This window comes from Gorilla gorilla, chromosome 13 (assembly GCF_029281585.2).
Source record: "Gorilla gorilla gorilla isolate KB3781 chromosome 13, NHGRI_mGorGor1-v2.1_pri, whole genome shotgun sequence".
In the NCBI taxonomy this organism is placed as follows: domain Eukaryota; kingdom Metazoa; phylum Chordata; class Mammalia; order Primates; family Hominidae; genus Gorilla; species Gorilla gorilla.
This window is the reverse complement of record NC_073237.2, coordinates 126,521,459-126,541,471: the sequence shown is the minus strand read 5'-3', so window position 1 is coordinate 126,541,471 and position 20,013 is coordinate 126,521,459. Positions and strand designations below refer to the sequence as shown.

General features: G+C 49.0%; 1 protein-coding gene across 4 annotated transcripts in view; it reads right to left on the bottom strand.

Moving 5' to 3' along the window:
* Positions 1-1,735: 1,735 nt before the first annotated feature.
* The window catches only part of GPR107 (G protein-coupled receptor 107), an 87,620-nt gene continuing 69,342 nt past the window's right edge, over positions 1,736-20,013 (bottom strand). For 3 of the 4 annotated variants that reach the window (XM_019033471.4, XM_019033470.4, XM_055351345.2), the window contains 4 exons: positions 16,924-16,973; positions 14,324-14,407; positions 13,135-13,256; positions 1,736-6,879 (listed from right to left, as the gene is read on the bottom strand). In XM_019033471.4, coding sequence (XP_018889016.2) covers positions 6,783-6,879; positions 13,135-13,256; positions 14,324-14,407; positions 16,924-16,973 — 353 coding nt within the window. In that variant the 3' untranslated portion in view covers positions 1,736-6,782. Of the gene's footprint in view, positions 6,880-13,130; positions 13,257-14,323; positions 14,408-16,923; positions 16,974-20,013 lie in introns of those variants that run through there. The other variant, XM_063696802.1, reaches the window with a different exon arrangement.

Here is a 20,013-nt window from a genome sequence, read left to right as displayed (position 1 = left end):
TGGATCTGTTCTCAGTGTGGTCCAGATCTGCCATGTTGGCTCCAGCTGGGAGCAATGCCGACTCTCAGGCCCCCCAGGAACTCTGTTGGGGATTCGGGTGCTCGCTGTTTGAGGACCTCTGGATTAGATATCAGCAAGGTCCTTCCCGAGTCTTTTCTCAGCTGTCCCCTTCTCGAGTTGCCTTGGCATCTCTCATCCTGGGTTCTGAATCCTGGACTCCCCACTCTCAGGACACCCCATGCCTCCTACTCATGCTTTGCGGCACAGGCAAGGCCTCCAGAAAGAGCTGCGGGTGGGGCAGGGCCACTAACTGGGAAACCTTGGCCATGGACAGGGATTCTCTCTCCTTCTCATTCTGAAATCCTATGATCTGGTGAACTGAGGTTCATGCTCACTTTTTTTTTCTTTAAGACAGAGTCTCACTCTGTCACCCAGGCTGAAGTGCAGTGGTAGGATCTCGGTTCACTGCCAACCTCCACCTCTGGGGTTCAAGCAATTCTCCTGCCTCAGCCTCCCGAGGAGCTGGGGCTACAGGAACGCACCACCACACCCAGCTAATTTTTGTAGTTTTTAGTACAGACAGGGTTTTGCCATATTGCTCAGGCTGATCTTGAAATCTTGACCTCAGGTGATCCGCCTGCCTCGGCCTCCCAAAGTGTTGGGATTACAGGCATGAGCCACCGCACCTGGCCCATGCTCACATTTTTATAAGCACAACGGCAGTAACCAACAGAGCCATTTTTCTGAGGCCTTCCTGTGCCCGGCACTGGGCCAAGCCCTTGACTTAATCCTTATTATCCCAACAAGGTTGGAGTCAGCAGGCCTGGGTTCTCGTCTCAGCTCTGACACTTATTAGCTGGGGGAAAAAGGGGAAGGATGTGGGTGGGCAGTGGCAGAACCTTCTTTAGGCCCCAGTTTTTGCGTTTTGAAGGCAGGGCTTTGGAGGGATGAATCACAACTCAGTATGCTGTGTGAAAGCAGCCAGACACGAAAGAGCGCACCCGGCGCAGTTTCATTCACATCAAGTTCTAGACGAGGCAAATGAGACTATGCTGGAATCAGAGCCGGGGCTGTGGTAGTTTCAGAAAGGGGGCAGTTTGGACCGGGAAGGGGCAAAAGGGGGCTGCGTGGGGTGACGGGCATGTTCCATCTTGATTGTGGTGGAGGCCACAGGACTGTACATCCATTTGTCAAAACGCAACAAACTGTACATTTAAAAAGGATGGATTCTACTGTAGGTAAAATATGCCTCAGTTTAAAACATTCTTAGTAAAATATGGGCTTTGGAACTGAATGACTTCTAAAAATGCTTTGAGTCTAAAATCCTGGATTTCTCTGCTTCCAACATGGGGTAACCCAGAGCTATTGCTAACCGATGCAGGAGAAGGCGCATTTGCGCCTGTCACAGTGCGGGCTCTATGCCAGGCCTGCCATCTCCCCTCAAATGGCAGCAGTGCCCCGACACTGGTTCACAAGGCATTGCCCGCCTCCAGCGTAAGCAGGACAGCGGTAACCTACAACCAGTTTTCAGTTATCTGGGTCTTAATTGCGCTGCCACAGATCGGCTAAGATGCCTGGAACTTCTCTAGTAGGTGTCACTATTGTCAGTAGGAGCTGGTGGGAGGCAGTTAACTAATTTAATGAACAAAAATCACAAAGAAAAAAATTATGAGAGGGAGGTGGAGGAGAGAAATCATCAGGAGCCGGCGACTCCCTGCATCTCGTACACACACGGTTCTGCCAGATAATCTTTATTTTACACATTTGCAACACGGCAAGAGAATTCACCCCGTACATCACCATGATCGGATGCCCCACCCATTATGCATTGTATGTTTACATAAATACTCTTCAATGATCATTAGTGTTTAAAAAAAATACTGAAAACTCCTTATGCATCCCAATCTCTAACCAGGAAGGCAAATGCTATTTACAGACCTGCAAGCCCTCCCTCAAACGAAACTATTTCTGGATTAAATATGTCTGACTTCTTTTGAGGTCACACAACTAGGTAAATGCAATTTACGATCTGCAAAAGCTGTTTGAAGAGTCAAAGCCCCCATGTGGACATGATTTCTGGACCCTGTAACAGTATCTTACGTGCTCCAAAGGCTGACCTTCTGGAGGCTCACCGCCTCATCTGGCTGCTTCCTCCAAAATCCAAAACCTTGCCTCAAAATAAGCTGTCCTGTGGGTGAGTTGGCTGTTCTGTTTCATTCTGACCATTCTGACTCTGCCCAGAACGCCGTCCCACCTGCAGACACCCTGCTGCCAGAACTCCAGCAGGTCCCCGAGGTAGCGAGGCCAAGCCATGCCCATTCACTCCTGCACCATCTCAGTGTGCTCCCTCACACAGGGCCTGAGATGTGTGGGGCCCATGGCCTGGCAGTGAACCATCTAAAAGCATTATCTATTTTTCAAGCATAAACCACGCAGAGAGGCTCAGATGCATTGCTGGGCTACAGAAGTGGCCTCTGGGGAATCTGGAGTATGTTCAGCCTGCCGACCAATAACTACGTTCCAGGTGGTGACAAGTATTAGCATCAACTCAGGTAGATGCCTTTTAAAAATGCCCTGCCAGAAACACCCTAGGGAAAACTGGAGTGAAAAGCGGGTCTTTCAGAACATTTGGTACGTTCTGGATGAATATCTTTTTGATATACCAAGAGGTATCAAGTCAAAGTCTCACTTCTATAGCGAGGAAGCCATTAACTTGCTGAATCCTAAAGGGAAGAATCAAGCCGCAGGCCACAGGCATCCTGGACTTAGCTTACGTGAGTCTTACAAGGCCAGGGGCGGGTCAGAGAAAAGCAGAGGGGTGAAGTGTGGAGTGTGGAAGCAGGGGTGCAGGAGTGTGCTAGATCTGTTTCCTTTGAAGTACAGCAGCTTGGCAGCATGAAGCATGAGTTGTTCCACTGTTCTACTGGGTGTATGGAGCTGGGCCAACAACCTCAGCAGACTGTCTAATGTTCTAAGAGCCTTCCTCAAAGAAGGTGTTTCAGGACGGGGGAGAAGGCCAGAATGCATCTGCAATTCCAACAGGCATCGCTATGCTCTTCCTTGGTCTGTAAGGACTGGATGCCTGGAGTAGACTGTTTTAAGTACCAAAACAAGACACCCATTTTAGTGTGGACGAAGACCATCCTATATGGCCCAGAGCAATAATATTTGGCATGAGTATGCCACTCTTGAGAAAATTCTCCTTAGCTTAGAAAATGCAATCTTTCACACAGCTGCTGGGAGAAAATGCTGCAATGCACCAAAGCCTTTAGCCCGTGTGCCCAGAATGAGCCTATGTGGGATCAACAGGCATGGGGAGAAAGATGGCAGAGAAGGGAAGAGGAGGAAGGAGGAGGGAAGGAGGAGGAGAAAGAGGTGGAGGAGGGAGGAGGAGCGGAAGGGGAAGGGGGAGGGGTAAGGGCGAGGGCAGAGGAGGAGGGGGAGGGGATGGGGAAGGGGGAAGGGCGAGGGCAGAGGAGGAGAGAAGAGGGAGGGAGGCTGTGGAATGAGAGACAGCAGAGACGGCGATGAGGTCATCATGCAGGAGGAAATCTCATGATTTCCTCATGAGGTGGACTTACGGGGCTGTGTGCTGCCTGGGCAGGCTGGACATGTCAGGGGCGGGGAAACCCTGGATACTTCACTCTAAAGTGGTTTCTTGAAAGAAAACTCAACTGACTCAGGCCGTGAGCATCTTTTACACTGAAGCAAGCATCTCCTCCCAAGTGCCTCCTACAAGTCACTAGAGTCATATTCAACATTACAAAATGCAGTGCTACTTAAATTTTAAAGCTCTGAGGGACCAAGAAATGGGCTGATCAAGTCCTTGGCCACTCACTGTTAAGAGCCAGGATTTACAGATCAATGACTGTTCCTATTGTCCAAGAAATTATTTTCTAGCAAAGCATACACACTTTATTAAATTTCACAGCCAGCAGCGCTTTCAGTCCACAACAGATTTCTCAAAGGAAACATGGATATTTTGCGTAGGCAGAAACAGTGAGGAGTACAAAGCAAAGCTATAAATACCACCAATGGTTCTGCTCTGCGCATCCGATATTTTTTGCCCGATCGCTGAAATACTGCAAGGGCTTAACCATTCAAACACCGCATGACAACGAACCCAGTGGACTGTGAAACTCAGGCTGCAGGAGGGTGGCTTGTCAGCTGGTGAAGCCACTTGGCTTTGGACTCCATCGGTCATCTTTACGCAAGAGCAGAGATGAACGCTGGGTCACGGCTATGACGTGGAGAGAGAGAAGACACACTCACAGAACAGGATGGAGAGCTTCAATAATTTTTTAAAAGCTTGGAACCACCACCCGCTTTCTCAGTCTTGGGCTGGGGTTTTGACTTTTCTTGATCATCAATCTGACTTGAAGCCTTTTACCAGTTACAATACAGACATGGCCAGATGACCTGCTTGTTAGGAAGGCTGTGGCCATCTTTGTTTCTGAAACAGTCTTATCTCATCTGTCCACTGCTGCTCTGGAAGGGTCAGGACCAGCACTGCAGACACTCGGCCATGCTGTGAGTGAGCCCAGACACACGCGTGGAATCTGAACACCCAACGCTGGCGTTCCCGTGCCAGTCCGAGGGCTGCGGCTCCAGCGCTTGTCCACACACACGCCTGCCTCTCTCTAGTTCCTCTACTGCCTGGCTTCCTTGCTTGCAAAACCCAGCATGTGAAATGAGGACACCTCCACGGAGACCCTTTCGAGCAGGGAGGTTTCATCACACCTTTCGTTCTTGCCAAGGAGTCTATCGCCTCATTCACAACATCTGCTTGCGGGAGAAACAGCAAATGTGTCCCTCTGAGGGAAGGACTGAGGAGGGCTTTGGTAGTCACAGATTGAGACACATTTCTGCGAAAACTGGTATTATGTTTCTGCACAGGAAAACAAAGTGTTAAAAATATTCCCATCCTCCCTCCAACTCCCTTCTGTCACACAGTCCCAAGTGAACTTGAAAAACGTCCAGAAGTGAACACTTAGGGTGCATTTACCCTTCTCCTGAAGATGGGAAGACGCACGGATGCTTGCCTAAAATACCTGCCGAGAGGTGAGCAGCTGTGGCCTGGGAAGGCGCTTGCTCTTCCTCCACATCAGCCAGAAGGCAGATCGCACCTTCAGAGCAACCTACAGAACCCAGATGGTGAATCAAAGTGCAGAAAAAGAACACCCGCTTCCTCATTAGTCATTTAGGAAGATAAGATAGCATGGGACAGGGAGAACAACCATGTTCTGAGTGGAGACTTTTTCAGGTTCCCAAACCTGGGACAGTGAGTGTGACCCCACATCCTGTGGTTTCTGCCTGACCCTTCTAAGCCAGAGGTGAGAAAACAACTCCCAAAGACCACGACTCTCACCCCCGGAGGTACCTGTTCCCCTGCAGGTGTGGCTCTCTGACAACCCCCAGGCAGGGGTGGGCTCCAGCTTTTGGAAGCAACCCTACCTAGCTGGCCCCCCAAGCATTAAGAAGCTTCCCTGATGGGGCCATGTTTTGGTCTCCTTTTAAGCCCTGTCACAATGGACCTTCTGAGCTTGTCCTACTATTCAGATGATTTTCTCTCTGAGTTGCAATACTGCTCAATTTAGGTGGCCACCTGTGTTCATTCAAGCTCTGGAAGTGTGGAAGGGAACTTAATCATTGAGTTTCTGTGAAATATTTTGCCATCCTAAAATCCCTGAGAGTGAAACTGTTGAATCATGCTCACTTTCTTCACATACATACTCTTGGACTATGAGGACCAAGTCTGTTGAATTCATCTATTTAGAAATCCTACTAGCCTACAGGAAAAGCTTTTTAATGGGGATGATTTGCTTGGACTTAAGTATTTGCTTAAATACTACCTATTCTGCCCCCAGCTGCTCCTTAAGGAAAACTTTCCATTTCCCCCAAAATTCTGATCAAACACAACAAAGCCACAAGCATGAAGGGAAGCCAGACAGTGCTGCTCTGGGCTGTCAGGGAGTGGATGTCCAGGCAACGCCACAGGATAATGCTTTTTGAACTTAAAAATACATTTCTTTCCATCCATCAGGCAACATCTCAATCAGAAAACCACCTCCCACCACCTGTGCTGTGCCACAGGGCATGATCCTAACAGCAACATCACAGCCTTCTTTTCCTGTTGGAAAGAAGAACACGGGGCCTCAGGAGCTGCTGTCCTGGTCACTCTCAGCATCTGGAATAAGGGTCTGGGGCAAAGCCGAGGGCAGGAATCCTGGGGCAGGTGCTACATCCTAAACTGGGTTTTGACTTTGCTTTCCAAAGTCACCTGTTTTCATTCATTTTTGTCTCCCAAACAGGCAATGGCACTCTCCCCGCCCTTCTTCTTAAGTCTCAGCGTCCTCAGTAGACATTTCCTAAAGCATCAGACAGACACCTCGCACCCTCCTTCCCCCTCCACCAGCCGTCCTTGCTACACTTCCCCACACACGGGGTCACAACTGCATACACCTTAGAGCTCCGAAATGAAGAAGAAAAAAAGAAACCTAAATTAAAAATGAATTCTTCCTTTTCTCTTCCTCTCCTCCTCCCTGTGCCCACCCTCCCATTCCCGCCTGAAAGAGGATCCAGCTGCCTCTAAACAGCCACAGATTGTTTCCATAAAAGAGAGTACAAAATCAGGTTTCCGCAGCACTGTGCTCCAGCCATGTGCCCTGGTGTCACTGTCGGAGGTGCCAATAGTTCACTGTAGGAGCTGCTCCTGCTGTCCAATAGGACTATGAATAAGTTAACAGTTTGCTTGGACAGTGCCATCCTCAGGGTCGGCTCTGTCACACGGCGCCTTCCCACTCGCCCTGGGGCTCCACGGAGCCGTTGGTCACCTTCTTGACTTTCTTCATACTTTCCATCACCCCAGATGTTGTCACACTGAACAAGGAAAGAAAAAACAATTAGGAACATCTCACAGTCTCTTAGTAAAAGGCCATCTCTGCCACAGCACGGTGGTTAGGACTGATGATGGGTGTTGGTTTTTGAAACAGACAAAATCTAAGTGTGATTCCTGGTCCGTTCCTTACTAGCTGTGTAACCTTGGCCAAGTCACTTGACCTCTCTGTGCTTAAGTAATTCTCACTTTCCAGAACTGTCATGAGGAAAAATGAGATTCTCCAGAGTGCCTAATCAATAAACACCAGCCATCATTATCACAATCATCATGAATCTTTTTGTCACAGCTTGCGGAATTTTTGTGGCGCACAGATATGTGATAGTTACGCTTATGAGACTGAAATCTGACTCTTAATGGACATTCAGAAAAGAAAGCTAATTAGCCAACCAGACATTTTTAATAAGCAGCCACAATGGATCATTTCTGAGCCAGGGGACAGAACCACAGGTTTAGAGGAACATTCCAGGATCAAAGATTCTTTCTGCTAGCTGGGGCTGGGCCACGTGGCTGTGCCTCAGCGCGTGGCCTCTGCCTCCACTCTGTGAGCTCCCGGGGCTCTGTCTGTTGGTGCCTGGCTCTGAGGAGGCCCCATGGAGCCATTCGTTGAAATCAAGGATTAAAAATGGAAGATCGCTGGTCTCGCAGGGCATGAGGAGCTGAGCAAGGCAGCCCTTTCCATTAGAAGGAATCACATGCACGGGCCCCACCTTCTCAAGAGGATAATCTCTTGCCTCACAGAAGGTGAGCTGGTCTATGAAGGAACTGGGCGGCTCTGTGAGTAGCAGGAGAACTAAGCAGAGATACTGGGTGTCAAAAGCCGCTTGGCCCAGCATCTTCCCTGCACGCGAGGAAACAATGAGGATTTATGCTCCCCCATGGTGGACCAAAAGAAATTTCCTCATCAGTAAAATAAATTCAATCAATCAACTCAACAGGCTCTTTCCAAGGACCCAACCCATCCCTCTGCCAACTACCTAACCCCTTCCCCTACAAATGGTGACACAGTGGCCGTATATGTGACCCATCTAGAGTGCATGCAGCTGGACCTCATGGTAAGTAAATGTTTGCATGGGGTAAGGGAAGAAAACGTCCCCCTCTTCTTCATCTCTTCATTCTTGCCATTATGGTGCTACCATGCCCAGGCTCAAAGAATCCCCCGAGCCGGAACCTTTCTCAAATGAGTCCTTTAGACTCACAGGTTATTTGTACTTATGGCAAAGTTGGGACAAGGTATGTGGCCAGATCCCATAGATGCTATAAGTGACTCTAAAAGCATCCCCTAAGACGAAAATGCCTCAGCTGAAGCCGCCCAGCGTCACTTCTGGCCAGCTGGCTTGTGTCTCAGGCCTGGCCTCTTTAGGAAGACACTTGCCCCAGGAGGGATCCATGTGCACAGGGCTGCTCCTGAAGGGACCTTCTCTAGACGGGGATGCAGGAGGTAGGGCCTTTGCATGAGCCAGAGAAGCCCCTGCCCCGAGCCACGTAGCAGCCCCCGTGCCTCTCCACAGCGACTGAGACCACAAAGAAATGCGACCCCACGTCTTCCAGAAACACTCCAGTAATCACACAGCTGTCCTGTGGTTACTACATCTTGTTAAAAAAGGACAAAGAGTTCAATGCACGTTGATTCTAAGAGGCAAAGCGCATTCACTGTGACCTGGGTATGGGCCTGACGGCAGACTCGGGAAACACATTTTCTCCCTTTCTTTCTCTAAGAAAATACTCCTTTCCACATGGTGGGCCAAGTGAGAAAACAACTTTTATTCTTCAAGACAGGCCTCATGCTAGGTCATCAAGGAAAAAGAAGTGGTCTTATTGCTCTTAGGAGCCCACAGCCCAGAAGAGATGGTCTTCCACAGCAACCCTGCAAAGCCACTTCCAACAGAGACAGGAGTGCTGGGAACCGGGTTCGGTGATGGCTCGGGCTGAGAAGAATCCCTCTGCTGGGGAACCGGGGAAGCCAGGAAGCCCGTCATGAGATGCAGAGGATCTGGCCCACAAGATGGGTGGGAGGTCAGGGGAGTTTCCAAAAAGAAGAAATACAACAGGCAAAAAGCATGAAGGAAAAACCCAGGACATTTCCCAGGGCAGTCAGGGAGTGCTAAGTACTTGCAGTGTGTGGATGTGTATGTGTATATATATATAAACATATAAATATATATATATATATTTTTTTTTATTTGATTTGATTTTTTGAGATGAAGTCTCGCTCTGTCACCCAGGCTGGAGTGCAGTGGCGCCATCTCGACTCACTGCAACCTCTGTCTCCTGGGTTCAAGTGATTCTCGTGCCTCAACCTCCCAAGTAGCTGGCATTATAGGTACATGTCCCCATGTCCAGCTAATTTTTGTATTTTTGGTAGAGATGGGGTTTCACCATGTTGGCGAGACTGGTCTCAAACTCCTGACCTCAGGTGATCCACCTGCCTCGGCCTCCCAAAGTGCTGGGATTACAGGCATGAGCCACTGCACCCAGCCTACAGCAAATATATTTTAATACATCCAGCCAGTCTGGGAAGGAGAGTGGCAGGGAGAGAACCGGGGTGGACACATGACGGCAGGGTTGTCGAGGGCCCAGTCTGCCTGGTCACCCAAGGATGGCCCTGATTCTTACTCTGGCGGTTCTCAGCCCTGCCTCCTGCTCAGGCTGCCCTGGGGAGTGAGGAAAGCACAGATCCTGAGCCCAAGGGGTGAGAATCAGAGTCTCCAGGGGTGCGGCCAGGAAACCGGCACTGCAAAAACACTCTACAGGTGATTCTAGAGCCCAGGAGAATGGACAGGAAGGGCTGGGCACACCTGTATTCCCAGGGCAGCTCACGCCTGCATTCCCAGCACTTTGGGCGGCTGAGGCGGGAGGATTGCTTAAGCCCAGCAATTTGAGACCAGCCTGGGCAACATGGCAAAACCCTATCTCTACAAAAAAATACAAAAACATTAGCTGGGCATGGTGGCATTCATCTGTGGTCCCAGCTATTAAGGAGGCTGAGGTGAAAGGATTGCCTGAGCCCGGGGAGCTCAAGCCTGCAGTGAGCTGTGATAGTGCCACTGCACTCCAGCCTAGGTGACAGAGTGAGACCCTGTCTCCAGGGGAATAGAAGGATGGACAGGAAGGGGAGAGGATCGGGAGTGAAGAGGTCAGCCACCACAAAGCCCAGGCATGAGAGAAAGAGGCGGGGTGGGGCTGGGGGTGAGAGGCACAAAGTGAGGCCTACAGGACGCTCCGCACGGGCTGAGGAAGAGGGAGGTGGTTCAGCCATGGCTGCAGGAGACTGGGTGGATGTCCGTGTCACCAAGGCCTATAGGGAACAATGGGGAGGGGCGAGCTTGGTGTGATGCAGGAAGCTGTGGCTTCAAGGCTGAGGTGACGCGGAGCAGGAGGACACGGGGACCTGGCATTCAGGCGGGGCCGGGGGCAGTGAGGGGGTAGCAGGGGCAACCCTGGGCTTGGGTGAGTCCTGGGAGTGCGAAGAGGGAGAACGGGAGTAAGGGTGTGTGGTAGCGCGGGAGGTTGTCACAGGCAGGGCGGGTGACAGGGAGCTTCAGTGTGTGGCCAGGACTGGGAGTGGCAGAAGTGAACTCAAGGAAGAGGAAGAAACCTGATGGCAGATGCCCAGGGTGGGGTAGGCGCTACATCCTGTTCCCCCAGCAAACCTCCGGGAAGCTGAAGGGACACCTGGGGCCCCCACGATGTGAGGAAACCTGGCTAGCCCCCTGCAGACAGGGCACCCACAACGCTCCTGGCAGCTCAGGCTCTGCAGCAGTGAGAAGAGAGACCTGGGTCAGATGAACACCCAAAAGCCTCCCTGGCAGGAACACACAGCGGTGGGGCTTCAGCAGCTTCGCAGCCACCTCACTAGGTGTCCTAGTTTTGGTGCAAACACTTAAGGGACAGAACAGCTGAAGGGCCAACATCCGACCGCCGCAGATAAGCGTTCTTTCCTTGACATCTAAACAGTAACCCCCTTTCCTTGCAAAGCCCCAAGTCTCTGTGCTTGCAACCAAAAGTGCCAAATGAGACACAGTTTCCTTCTGCCACACAAGACTGCAATCAAATGTGGCTTAGGCCTAAGTGGTCCACGGATTCATGCGTTTTTTTTTTGTTTTTTTTTGTTTTTCTTTTTTGAGACGGAGTTTCACTCTCATCGCCAAGGCTCGAGTGCAGTGACGTGATCTCAGCGCACTGCAACCTCCACCTTCCGATTTCAAGAGATTCTCCTGCTTCAGCCTCCCGAGTAGCTGGGATTACAGGTGCCTGCCACCACGCCCAGCTAATTTTTGTATTTTTAGTAGAGATGGGGTTTCACCATGTTGGCCAGGTGGTCTTGAACTCCTGACCTCGTGAGCTGCCTGCCTCGGCCTCCTAAAGTGCTGGGATTACAGGCATGAGCCACTGCACCCAGCCGATATATCCATTTCTATAACTAAAAAGTGTTTTCTGGACTGGAAATGTGGGGAGACCTGGTGAAGAGACAAGTCTATTAGTCCCCAATCCCCATTTCCACACTCGTTCCTCGCCCACATGAAATAATGCAGGGAGTGGTGAAAGGTGAACAGCAACCATGAACGAGGACGACGTTCTGGAATGGGAACCTCAGGGAGAAAACCTCCTGGCCCAGGAACCCACACCAAACATTTCCTTCCACTCTCTCTCCTCAAGATGACAGAAGTAATTCAGATCATTGAGGATACCCACAGCCTAGGAGGCAGCTACCAAGTCTGATAATTGAAATCGCATCCGATACTTTTTAACTTGCTGATTATTGACCGGTAACTTCTGTTGCCAAAACTGGTAGGCCTAAAGAGAGATGGTCAAAGAAACAGAAGGGGAAAGAGAGAGAAAGTCAGTGTTACTTTGGACTGTGCCCTCACACCCAGGCCCAGAGAGAGAAGCTGTGTCAGGCCTGGTGGGGTAATGGCTGCACAGAGGGCAGCCGTGTGGGCCGCGCTGTCAGAGAGAAAAGAAGCACCAAAACAAAATTAAAAAAAAATTGTTGCCACGACACAAAAATAGCTTCATAATGCATCCAGGCTCCAAGATGTAATGGCTGAGGGAAAGGATGTGGGAAGCGGGAACCTCCCATTACCACTGTGGAGTACAATGCAGTAAAGGAGACGATGCTGTGACCCAGCCACTCGGCTTCTAGCCGCCTACCCAAAGAACCCCATGTTATGCGGACGGACCAAGCCAAAGGCTCCCAGCAGGGGAATGATAAACACACCACGTTTTAGGTTATTTCCTGATGCTGCTGGTTACCAGCCTGACATGTGTGCCTCTTCAACCAACAGACACTTGCTCAGATCCTGCTACTTCTAGGAAAGGCACAGCTGATGGGCCTCCTGCACTCCTCTCCACTGTTTAGAAGGAGGCGTTTCTTCCTCTGCATGGGGAGATGCTGTTTGGCGCCCACTGGCAGGACCTGCCTTCCTTTACTGTTGCCGTGGAGCTGAGCACAGAGAGCTGTCCCATGCTGCCTGACCCGCTGACAGCCAAGCAGAGCCTAGCATGGGCCGAGTCTCAGCCTCTGAATTGGGAAGAATTCAAAGGTGGCCAGGGCTGGGGGCAGAACACTTGATACCAGTGAACCAAGAAGGGAAAACTCTGCCTTAGGCTAATCATCAAACACAGCATTGACCTGGCTTATCAAATTTCAGTTAACAAGCAAATATGCTTAATCACTATTCATTTTTCTAGACAATGATGGCCCTTTCCCAGAAAATAGGACCCTAAAGTCATTCACTGTGTGACTCAGAAAAGCCCCTATTTGTGCTCAGATATAGGTCAAAGTCATTGTGCTGTGAAAAGCCACGCAGTTATCTGACGATAGAGGATGTCTGAGGATCATTAGCAGACTTAGAGATGACTCAGAAGATTCCATTTTCAGACGTAAGCGCCTGATGGCGGGCCTGACAGAAAGTGGGCCCCTTGTTCTCCCTCGTGAACTGGCCACGTATATTCTTAAGTTCTTGCCACTGAGTTCTTGAAAGCAGGCTCCAATGATGCTTAGTGGAACGGCAAGTTCCATCTTCCCTGACAAGACCCAGCAAGGTTTGGCAGATACTATACTTCAAACCAGATCAGACAGCCTGGGGCTCCAGTGTCCACTTCCTTCTGCTAAAAATACAGGAACCACCCCTGCAGCCACGAAATGCTGAGAGCAGCCGGCCCGATTCACACTGTGCTGCTTTGTGTTAGGCAAAGGGGTCAGGGCTAAGGAAGAGGGAAGAGAGATTTCTTACACAGACTCCATTTCCAAGTCTTCTTCTTCCTGAGAAAGTTGTAGGTAGGGGTTATCTGAAGCCGGACGGAATTTATACCCCGTTAGAACAAAGAAGACCAGTGTGGCCGTTTCATCCAGGAGCTGCAAGTTTAAAAACCACCCCAAAATAAAGAGATTAGCAACACTGTTCTTCAGAAAGCAGTGGAATTCAACAAACTGACATATTTTCCCACAACCCACCACTCGATGGTTCTTTACTCAGATGCCACTTCCTGCTACAGGGCATTTTCCTTAGACTTGCCGAGGCCTAAACGAGGAGCGTCCAGCCCAGGGCTGACATTTCCGAGGCCGTGCTCTGCTGTGCTTTCACCAGTCTTCATGGGTAGCTTTTAAGAGCTCACCACATACCCACTTCCTCCCACAGTGCCTACAGCACCCAATGAGTTATTCAAGAAAAAAGTCATTTGGTGGCTTCCTCTAGTAGTTAAGCTAGTTCTAGTTTATCGCAAAGATACTTTATTACTGAAATAATAAAATGGGCAAAGAAAAAGGGCAGCCTGAATTCTAACTACTCAGCCCTGTAACTAAAGGAAAGGACCACATCTCATCTAAGTTCTAATGATTCAGGGCAAATCTTTCTCTGCCTGAAGCTTTTCTCTTAAGACTGAAAACTAAAATCAAGAATGCAATTATTTTCAGATTCCTCATAGAATCCAGCAGCATTTCTGGACAAACAGATCATCTCAATTATAGGCCAGAAGAGATGGAAGGAGGCCAAGCGTGGTGGCTCACACCTGTAATCCCAGAACACTGGGAGGCCGAGGTGGGCGGATCACTTGAGATCAGGTGTTTGAGACCAGCCTGGCCAACACTGCGAAGCCCCATCTCTACTAAAAAAACAAAAATTAACCGGGCATGGTGGTGCATCCCTATAATCCCAGCTACTCGGGAGGCTGAGGCAGGAGAATCGCTTGAACCCGGGAGGTGGAGGTTGCAGTGAGCTGAGATTGTGCCACTGCACTCCAGCCTGGGTGACAGAGTGAGACCCTGTCTCAAAAACTAAAAAAAAATTTTTTAATTAAAAAAAAGAAGAGATGGAAGGTCTTAGTGGTCATTCCCAGATAAATTAGTAACAACTGTTAAGTTACACTTCAAGACTTTATCCTCAGGCATAAATTCTCTGGCATTCTGCCCTGTGAGCAGCGTACCTGGTAGAGCCACTTCCACTGGAATGGAACAGCGAGTTTGAGGAGAAATGCAATGATCCTAGTGAAGTATATGTAACACACAATCTGCATGAGGAAAGAAACAGGAAATCAGATCAACATTAAAATTAGGACACCACTTTAACAATTTGCTTTCACAAATGAACTAGGAAACAGAAAACAGAATCACTCAAAGAAAAGTATGTGACACTTATAGTGTGAATTAATACATGCAGCAGAGAGACATGGCTACTCTGCTAGTTACACTTGAATTTCTTCTCTCTCTCCAGGTGACCAAGATATTGCTAACAGCCACACCCCCGGGGAGCACAAGACACTTTAGTCAGGTTGTTCTTAACCCTTCCTTACCCTATCCACAGACATAAGCCCTTGATTTCAATCTCCAAAGATTTTATTTCTTATTCTCAGGCTTTGAGGAATATTTACCAGTAGTAATAGCAAAATAAAGCCACACAGGGAAATTACTGACTTCTGTCCTCTTCTCTGGCAGATGCTGCAAGCATTCGAGGTCCACACTCACAGAAGTACAACTACTACCAAGTTCTCTAGCAAGACAGGATGCCTTCATTTCTCCTTGCAGTGACAAAGACTCAATGTGCTGGCCACTAGAGCATGGCCTGTGCAAGGGGACTAAGCTCAGCTGGCCTGCTGGTCAAGGACCACTCATTATCACTGCATGCAACAAGAGAGGTTCTGTGATGACCTGTGCCTATTTGGTGGATGATATAAAATCCATGGGAAAGAAAAAATAAAAGAAAGAAAGAAAAAAAAAATCAACCCCAAGTGGAGTGTCTGCTCTTGCATCTCTCTCTACCACTGAAGTCTGATATTTGCTTGATCAAAGGAACTGTCTGAAGTGACAATGCCAAACTCACAGATGAAAGACTTGGAAACAGGGCCGGGCGCGATGGCTCACGCCTATAATCCCAGCACTTTGGGAGGCCGAGGTGGGTGGATCACCTGAGGTCAGGAGTTCGAGACCAGCCTGACCAACACGGAGAAACCGCGTCTCTACTAAAAATACAAAATTAGCCAGGCATGGCGTGGTGGCGCATGACTGTAATCCCAGCTACTCGGGAGGCTGAGGCAAGAGAATCGCTTGAACCCGGGATGTGGAGGTTGCAGTGAGCCGAGATCACGCCATTGCGCTCCAGCCTGGGAGACAAGAGCAAAACTCCAGCTCAAAAAAAAAAAAAAAAAAAAAAAAAGACTTGGAAACGTTCTTTCAAGACTCAGGAAGCAAACTAACTCTGGGAGGCCTGTACCTTATATAATCCAAGAAATTATGATCCTAATAATTTCTAGCAAGCTCTGTCTTTTGGTGCTAGCTGATAGAACTTTTCATGTCCATCAGAGTCCTGTTTTAGGTTTTAAAAAAACTGTCTTAACTTTTCTGTTCTTAAGGAAAATTTATTACCACAACATGTAACTAGTTTTCTGCAGGGAAATTTGAAAGAAGAGAGAGGTAGATGCTCCAATATTTTTTTTTTTTTTTTTTGAGACAGAGTCTCGCTCTGTCGCCCAGGCTGGAGTGCAGTGGCACTCTATCTCGGCTTACTGCAACCTCAGCCTCCCGGGTTCAAGCGATTCTCCTGCCTCAGCCTGCCAAGTAGCTGGGACTACAAGCACACGCCACCATGCCCAGCTAATTTTTTTATTTTTTATTTTTAGTAGAGATGGGGTTTCACCATGTTGGACAGGATGGTCTCGATCTCCTGACCTCGTGATCTGCCCGCCTCGGTCTCCCAAAGTGCTGGGATTATAGGCATGAGCCACCGCACCCGGCTGATACTCCAGTAATTTTTTAAATGAATAAAACAAAAATGGCTGCAGAAGAACATGACAGTGTGATCCCATTTTTCTAAATGAGTAAAAACAGTGGCCGGGATCGCACCACTGCACTCCAGCCTGGGCGACAGAGCAAGACTCCGTCTCAAAAAAAAAAAAAAGGAACTCAGATATTTAATTTCCCATTTTAAAAGACACAGCTAGATTTTATAAAATGAAAGCTAGGCATGGTGGCGTACACCTGCAGTTCCAGCTACTCAGGTGACTGAGGCGGGAGGATCTTTTGAGCTTTGAGCCCAGGAGTTGGAGTCCATCTTAAGGTAGCATAGAGAGACCCAGTCTTAAAAAAAAAAAAAAAGCAAAAAAGCAAGCCACACTGGCCAGGCGCAGTGACTCACGCTGTAATCCCCGCACTCTGGGAGGCCGAGGCGGGTGGATCACCTGAGGTCAGGAGTTTGAGACTAGCCTGGCCAACTTTGCGAAACCCCGTCTCTACTAAAAATACAAAAATTAGCTGGGTGTAATGGCAGGTGCCTGTAATCCCAGCTACTCGGAAAGCTTGAACCTGGGAAGTGGAGATTGCAGTGAGCCAAGATCGCGCCACTGCACTCCAGCCTGGGTGACAGAGCTAGACGTCGTCTCCAGAAAAAAAAAAAAAAAAAAAAAGCAAGCCACACTGCTCAGCTCCAGGTGGCACATCTTGTGCTTTCACCAATCCTTTGGAAGTTCATTTGCTCTACTCCTTGAATTGATTTTATTTATAGATTGAGGATTTTTTTTTTTTTTTTACTTACCAAGACGTAATAATGTCTGAAAAGTTTCAGCTTTGCTAAGTTAATAGCAGCTAGGGAGAAGAAAGAACAAAATGAAGAGCTCGTTAACTTCTCATTTTTAAAAGTAAGCCTCATTCAGATACCTTCTCAGTCAAGAGGCCACCTCTAATGCAGATGAGGACCACTCAGAGGCACATCCATCTATCTGGAATCAAGTCCGCTGGGCGGGCTCTCCTCCAATCACCAGGAAAAAATGTGGGAGCAGCACAGCCCCAGTGAGCCCCATGAGCTGGAGTTGGCTTGCACAAGCGATTCCCGCCCCAGGGTCAGCAGCTGTAACCTGGCTATGGTGGGAGTATACTGACATCACAGGAATTGGCAGATGCTACAAATCAGGAATTTTTTCCCCCACCCAGACAGCCAGCATTAAACATTTCAGCTCTGCACAGAGCTGTGACCTCCACTGGGACTAGTCTCAGGTTGGTCCCAGAGAACCACCTGGAGGGGTCTCCCACTAGCTGAGGGTGTAAATTCAATTAACCCACAGGTGCATTTTGCAAATTTCACTGAAGTTATCATTAAGTGACTTGTAATAAGCCCTTTCAGTACAACCTCCCTGGCTGGATCCTACCTTCATGCATGCTCAAGGTCAGCTGAGCCAGGACAGCTACCTTCCTGACACTGCCTACGGCTCTGAAATATTGATGAGTAGAGGGAAGCCTGGCTCCCTCCCAGATCAGCAATCCTTTCATTCATCATAAACCTTCCTGCAGGAGGCAAATTAATTTTGCTTAATAGCATTCAATTACTGATTCAGTTTAAGAATGGGACCGTGGGTGGTGAAGGTTCAAATTTCCTCTTCTTCCTCCTTTGGGCTCATGATTAGTTGTCGGGGAGGGAGGAGCAATCAGGCTTAGGATTCCAAAGAAATTCCTGTAATCCTAAATTATCTTCAAGATGAACATCACTAACAGAATCTACAAGAATCTCCTCTGAGAAACCCAATACACTAATGAGGGACACTCAGAAAGTCTCACAGTTGAGAGGATAGAACACCTGCCTCTGGGGCTGCAGCAGATTCACGCAGGCATGCACACAACACCTGAAGATGCAAAATCTGCAAAATCGCAGCAGCTTTCTTATCTAGCAACCTCTCTGGCAGTCTTGTTATTTTGAAAAAATTAAATCTTGGCCAGGTGCGGTGGCTCATACCTGTTTGTAATCCAACACTTTGGGAAGCCAAGATGGGAGGATCCCTTGAGCCCAGGAGTTTGAGACCAGCCTGGGCAACAGGGTGAAATCCCTCCCTGTCTCTTAAAAAAAAAAAATTAAAAAATTAGCCAGGTGTGCTGCCTACTTGGGGGGCTGAGGCAGGTGGATTGCTTGAGTCCAGGAGTTTGAGACCAACCTGGGCAACACAGTAGAACCCCGTTTCTACCAAAAAAAAAAAAAAAAAAGAAAGAAAGAAAAAAAAGAAATAGGCCGGGTGCAGTGGCTCACGCCTGTAATCCCAGCACTTTGGGAGGCCGAGGCGGGTGGATCATGAGGTCAGGAGTTCAAGACCAGCCTGGCCAAGATGGTGAAACCCCCATCTCAACTAAAAATACAAAACTTACCCAGACATGGTGGTGGGCGCCTATAATCCCAGCTATTTGGGAGGCTGAGACGGAGAATTGCTTGAATCTGGGAGATGGCAGTTGCAGTGAGCTGAGATCACGCTACTGCCCTCCAGTCTGGGTGACAGAGCAACACTCTGTTCAAAAAAAAAAAAGTTTAGCTGTTTGTGATGGCACGCACCTGTGGTCCCAGCTACTTGGGAAACAGAGGTGGGAGGCGCCTGAACACTGGAGATTGAGGTTGCAGTAAGCTGAAATCGTGCCACTGCACTCCAGGCTGGGCGACAGAAGGAACCCAGTCTCAAAAAAAAACAGAAAAAGTAAATTAAAAATTAAATCTCTCTGGTTCTCATCATTTTTTTGTTGTTTTTTTTTGAGAGAGGTCTTGCTCTGTCACCCAGGCTGTAGTGCAGTGGCACGATCACAGCTCACTGCAGCCTTGACCTCCCAGACTCAAGTGTTCCTCAGCCTCCTGAGTAGCTGGGACCACAGGTGTGTGCCACCCCGCCCGACTAATTTTTGTATTTTTAGTAGAGATGTGGTTTCACTATGTTGCTCAGGCAGGCAAGAGCCTGCCTCAGCCTCCCAAAGTGCTGGGATTACAGGTGTGAGACACTGCGTCTGGCCTCATCTCTTTTTTATTCAGTCAATACAAACTCACCAAGCCCCAACTCTGAGCCAGGCCCTGGGATACAGCAGTATACATGACAGCTGCAGCCTCTGCCCCCGGGGCAGCTGCTATCCTGTGAGAAGAGAAGGGCACCGAAGCACAAATTATGCACTCACTGAGTGACATGCACACACAGCCACTGCTGACCGGCGTGCGATCAGGTGCTCCTCCTCCCCTGGGGGATGGGAAGGCCTTCACAGAGGACAAGACATGAGAACTGAGAAGCATCAGATATCAATAATGAAGTGCTCCCAGGGATTTTAACCTTCGCCCTCTGGGATGAACCTTTTGTGTTCCTCTCTGGATGCAAACCTGCTGTTCCCATCGGCAGGGGACAATGAAATGACCAGCTCATACTGTACTCTGCCTAACAGAACCAGTGACATGACTGGAACCGTGGCCCTCCCAAACCAGCTAAACACCTCTTCAACATGAACACTCAATTCTTCACAGCACCAACAATTAGACAGTTTAAACGATAAAAAATGCTTTAAAAGTCTCTCCTGAGGCCGGGCGCGGTGGCTCACGCCTGTAATCCCAGCACTTTGGGAGGCCGAGGCGGGTGGATCACGAGGTCAGGAGATGGAGACCATCCTGGCTAACATGGTGAAACGCCTGTCTCTACTAAAATTACAAAAAATTAGCTGGGCATGGTGGCGGACGCCTGTAGTCCCAGCTACTGGGGAGGCTGAAGCAGGAGAATGGCATGAACCCAGGAGGCAGAGCCTGCAGTGAGCCGAGATGGCGCCACTGCACTCCAGCCTGGGTGACAGAGCGAGACTCCACCTCAAAAAAATAAAAATAAAAATAAAAATAAATAAGTCT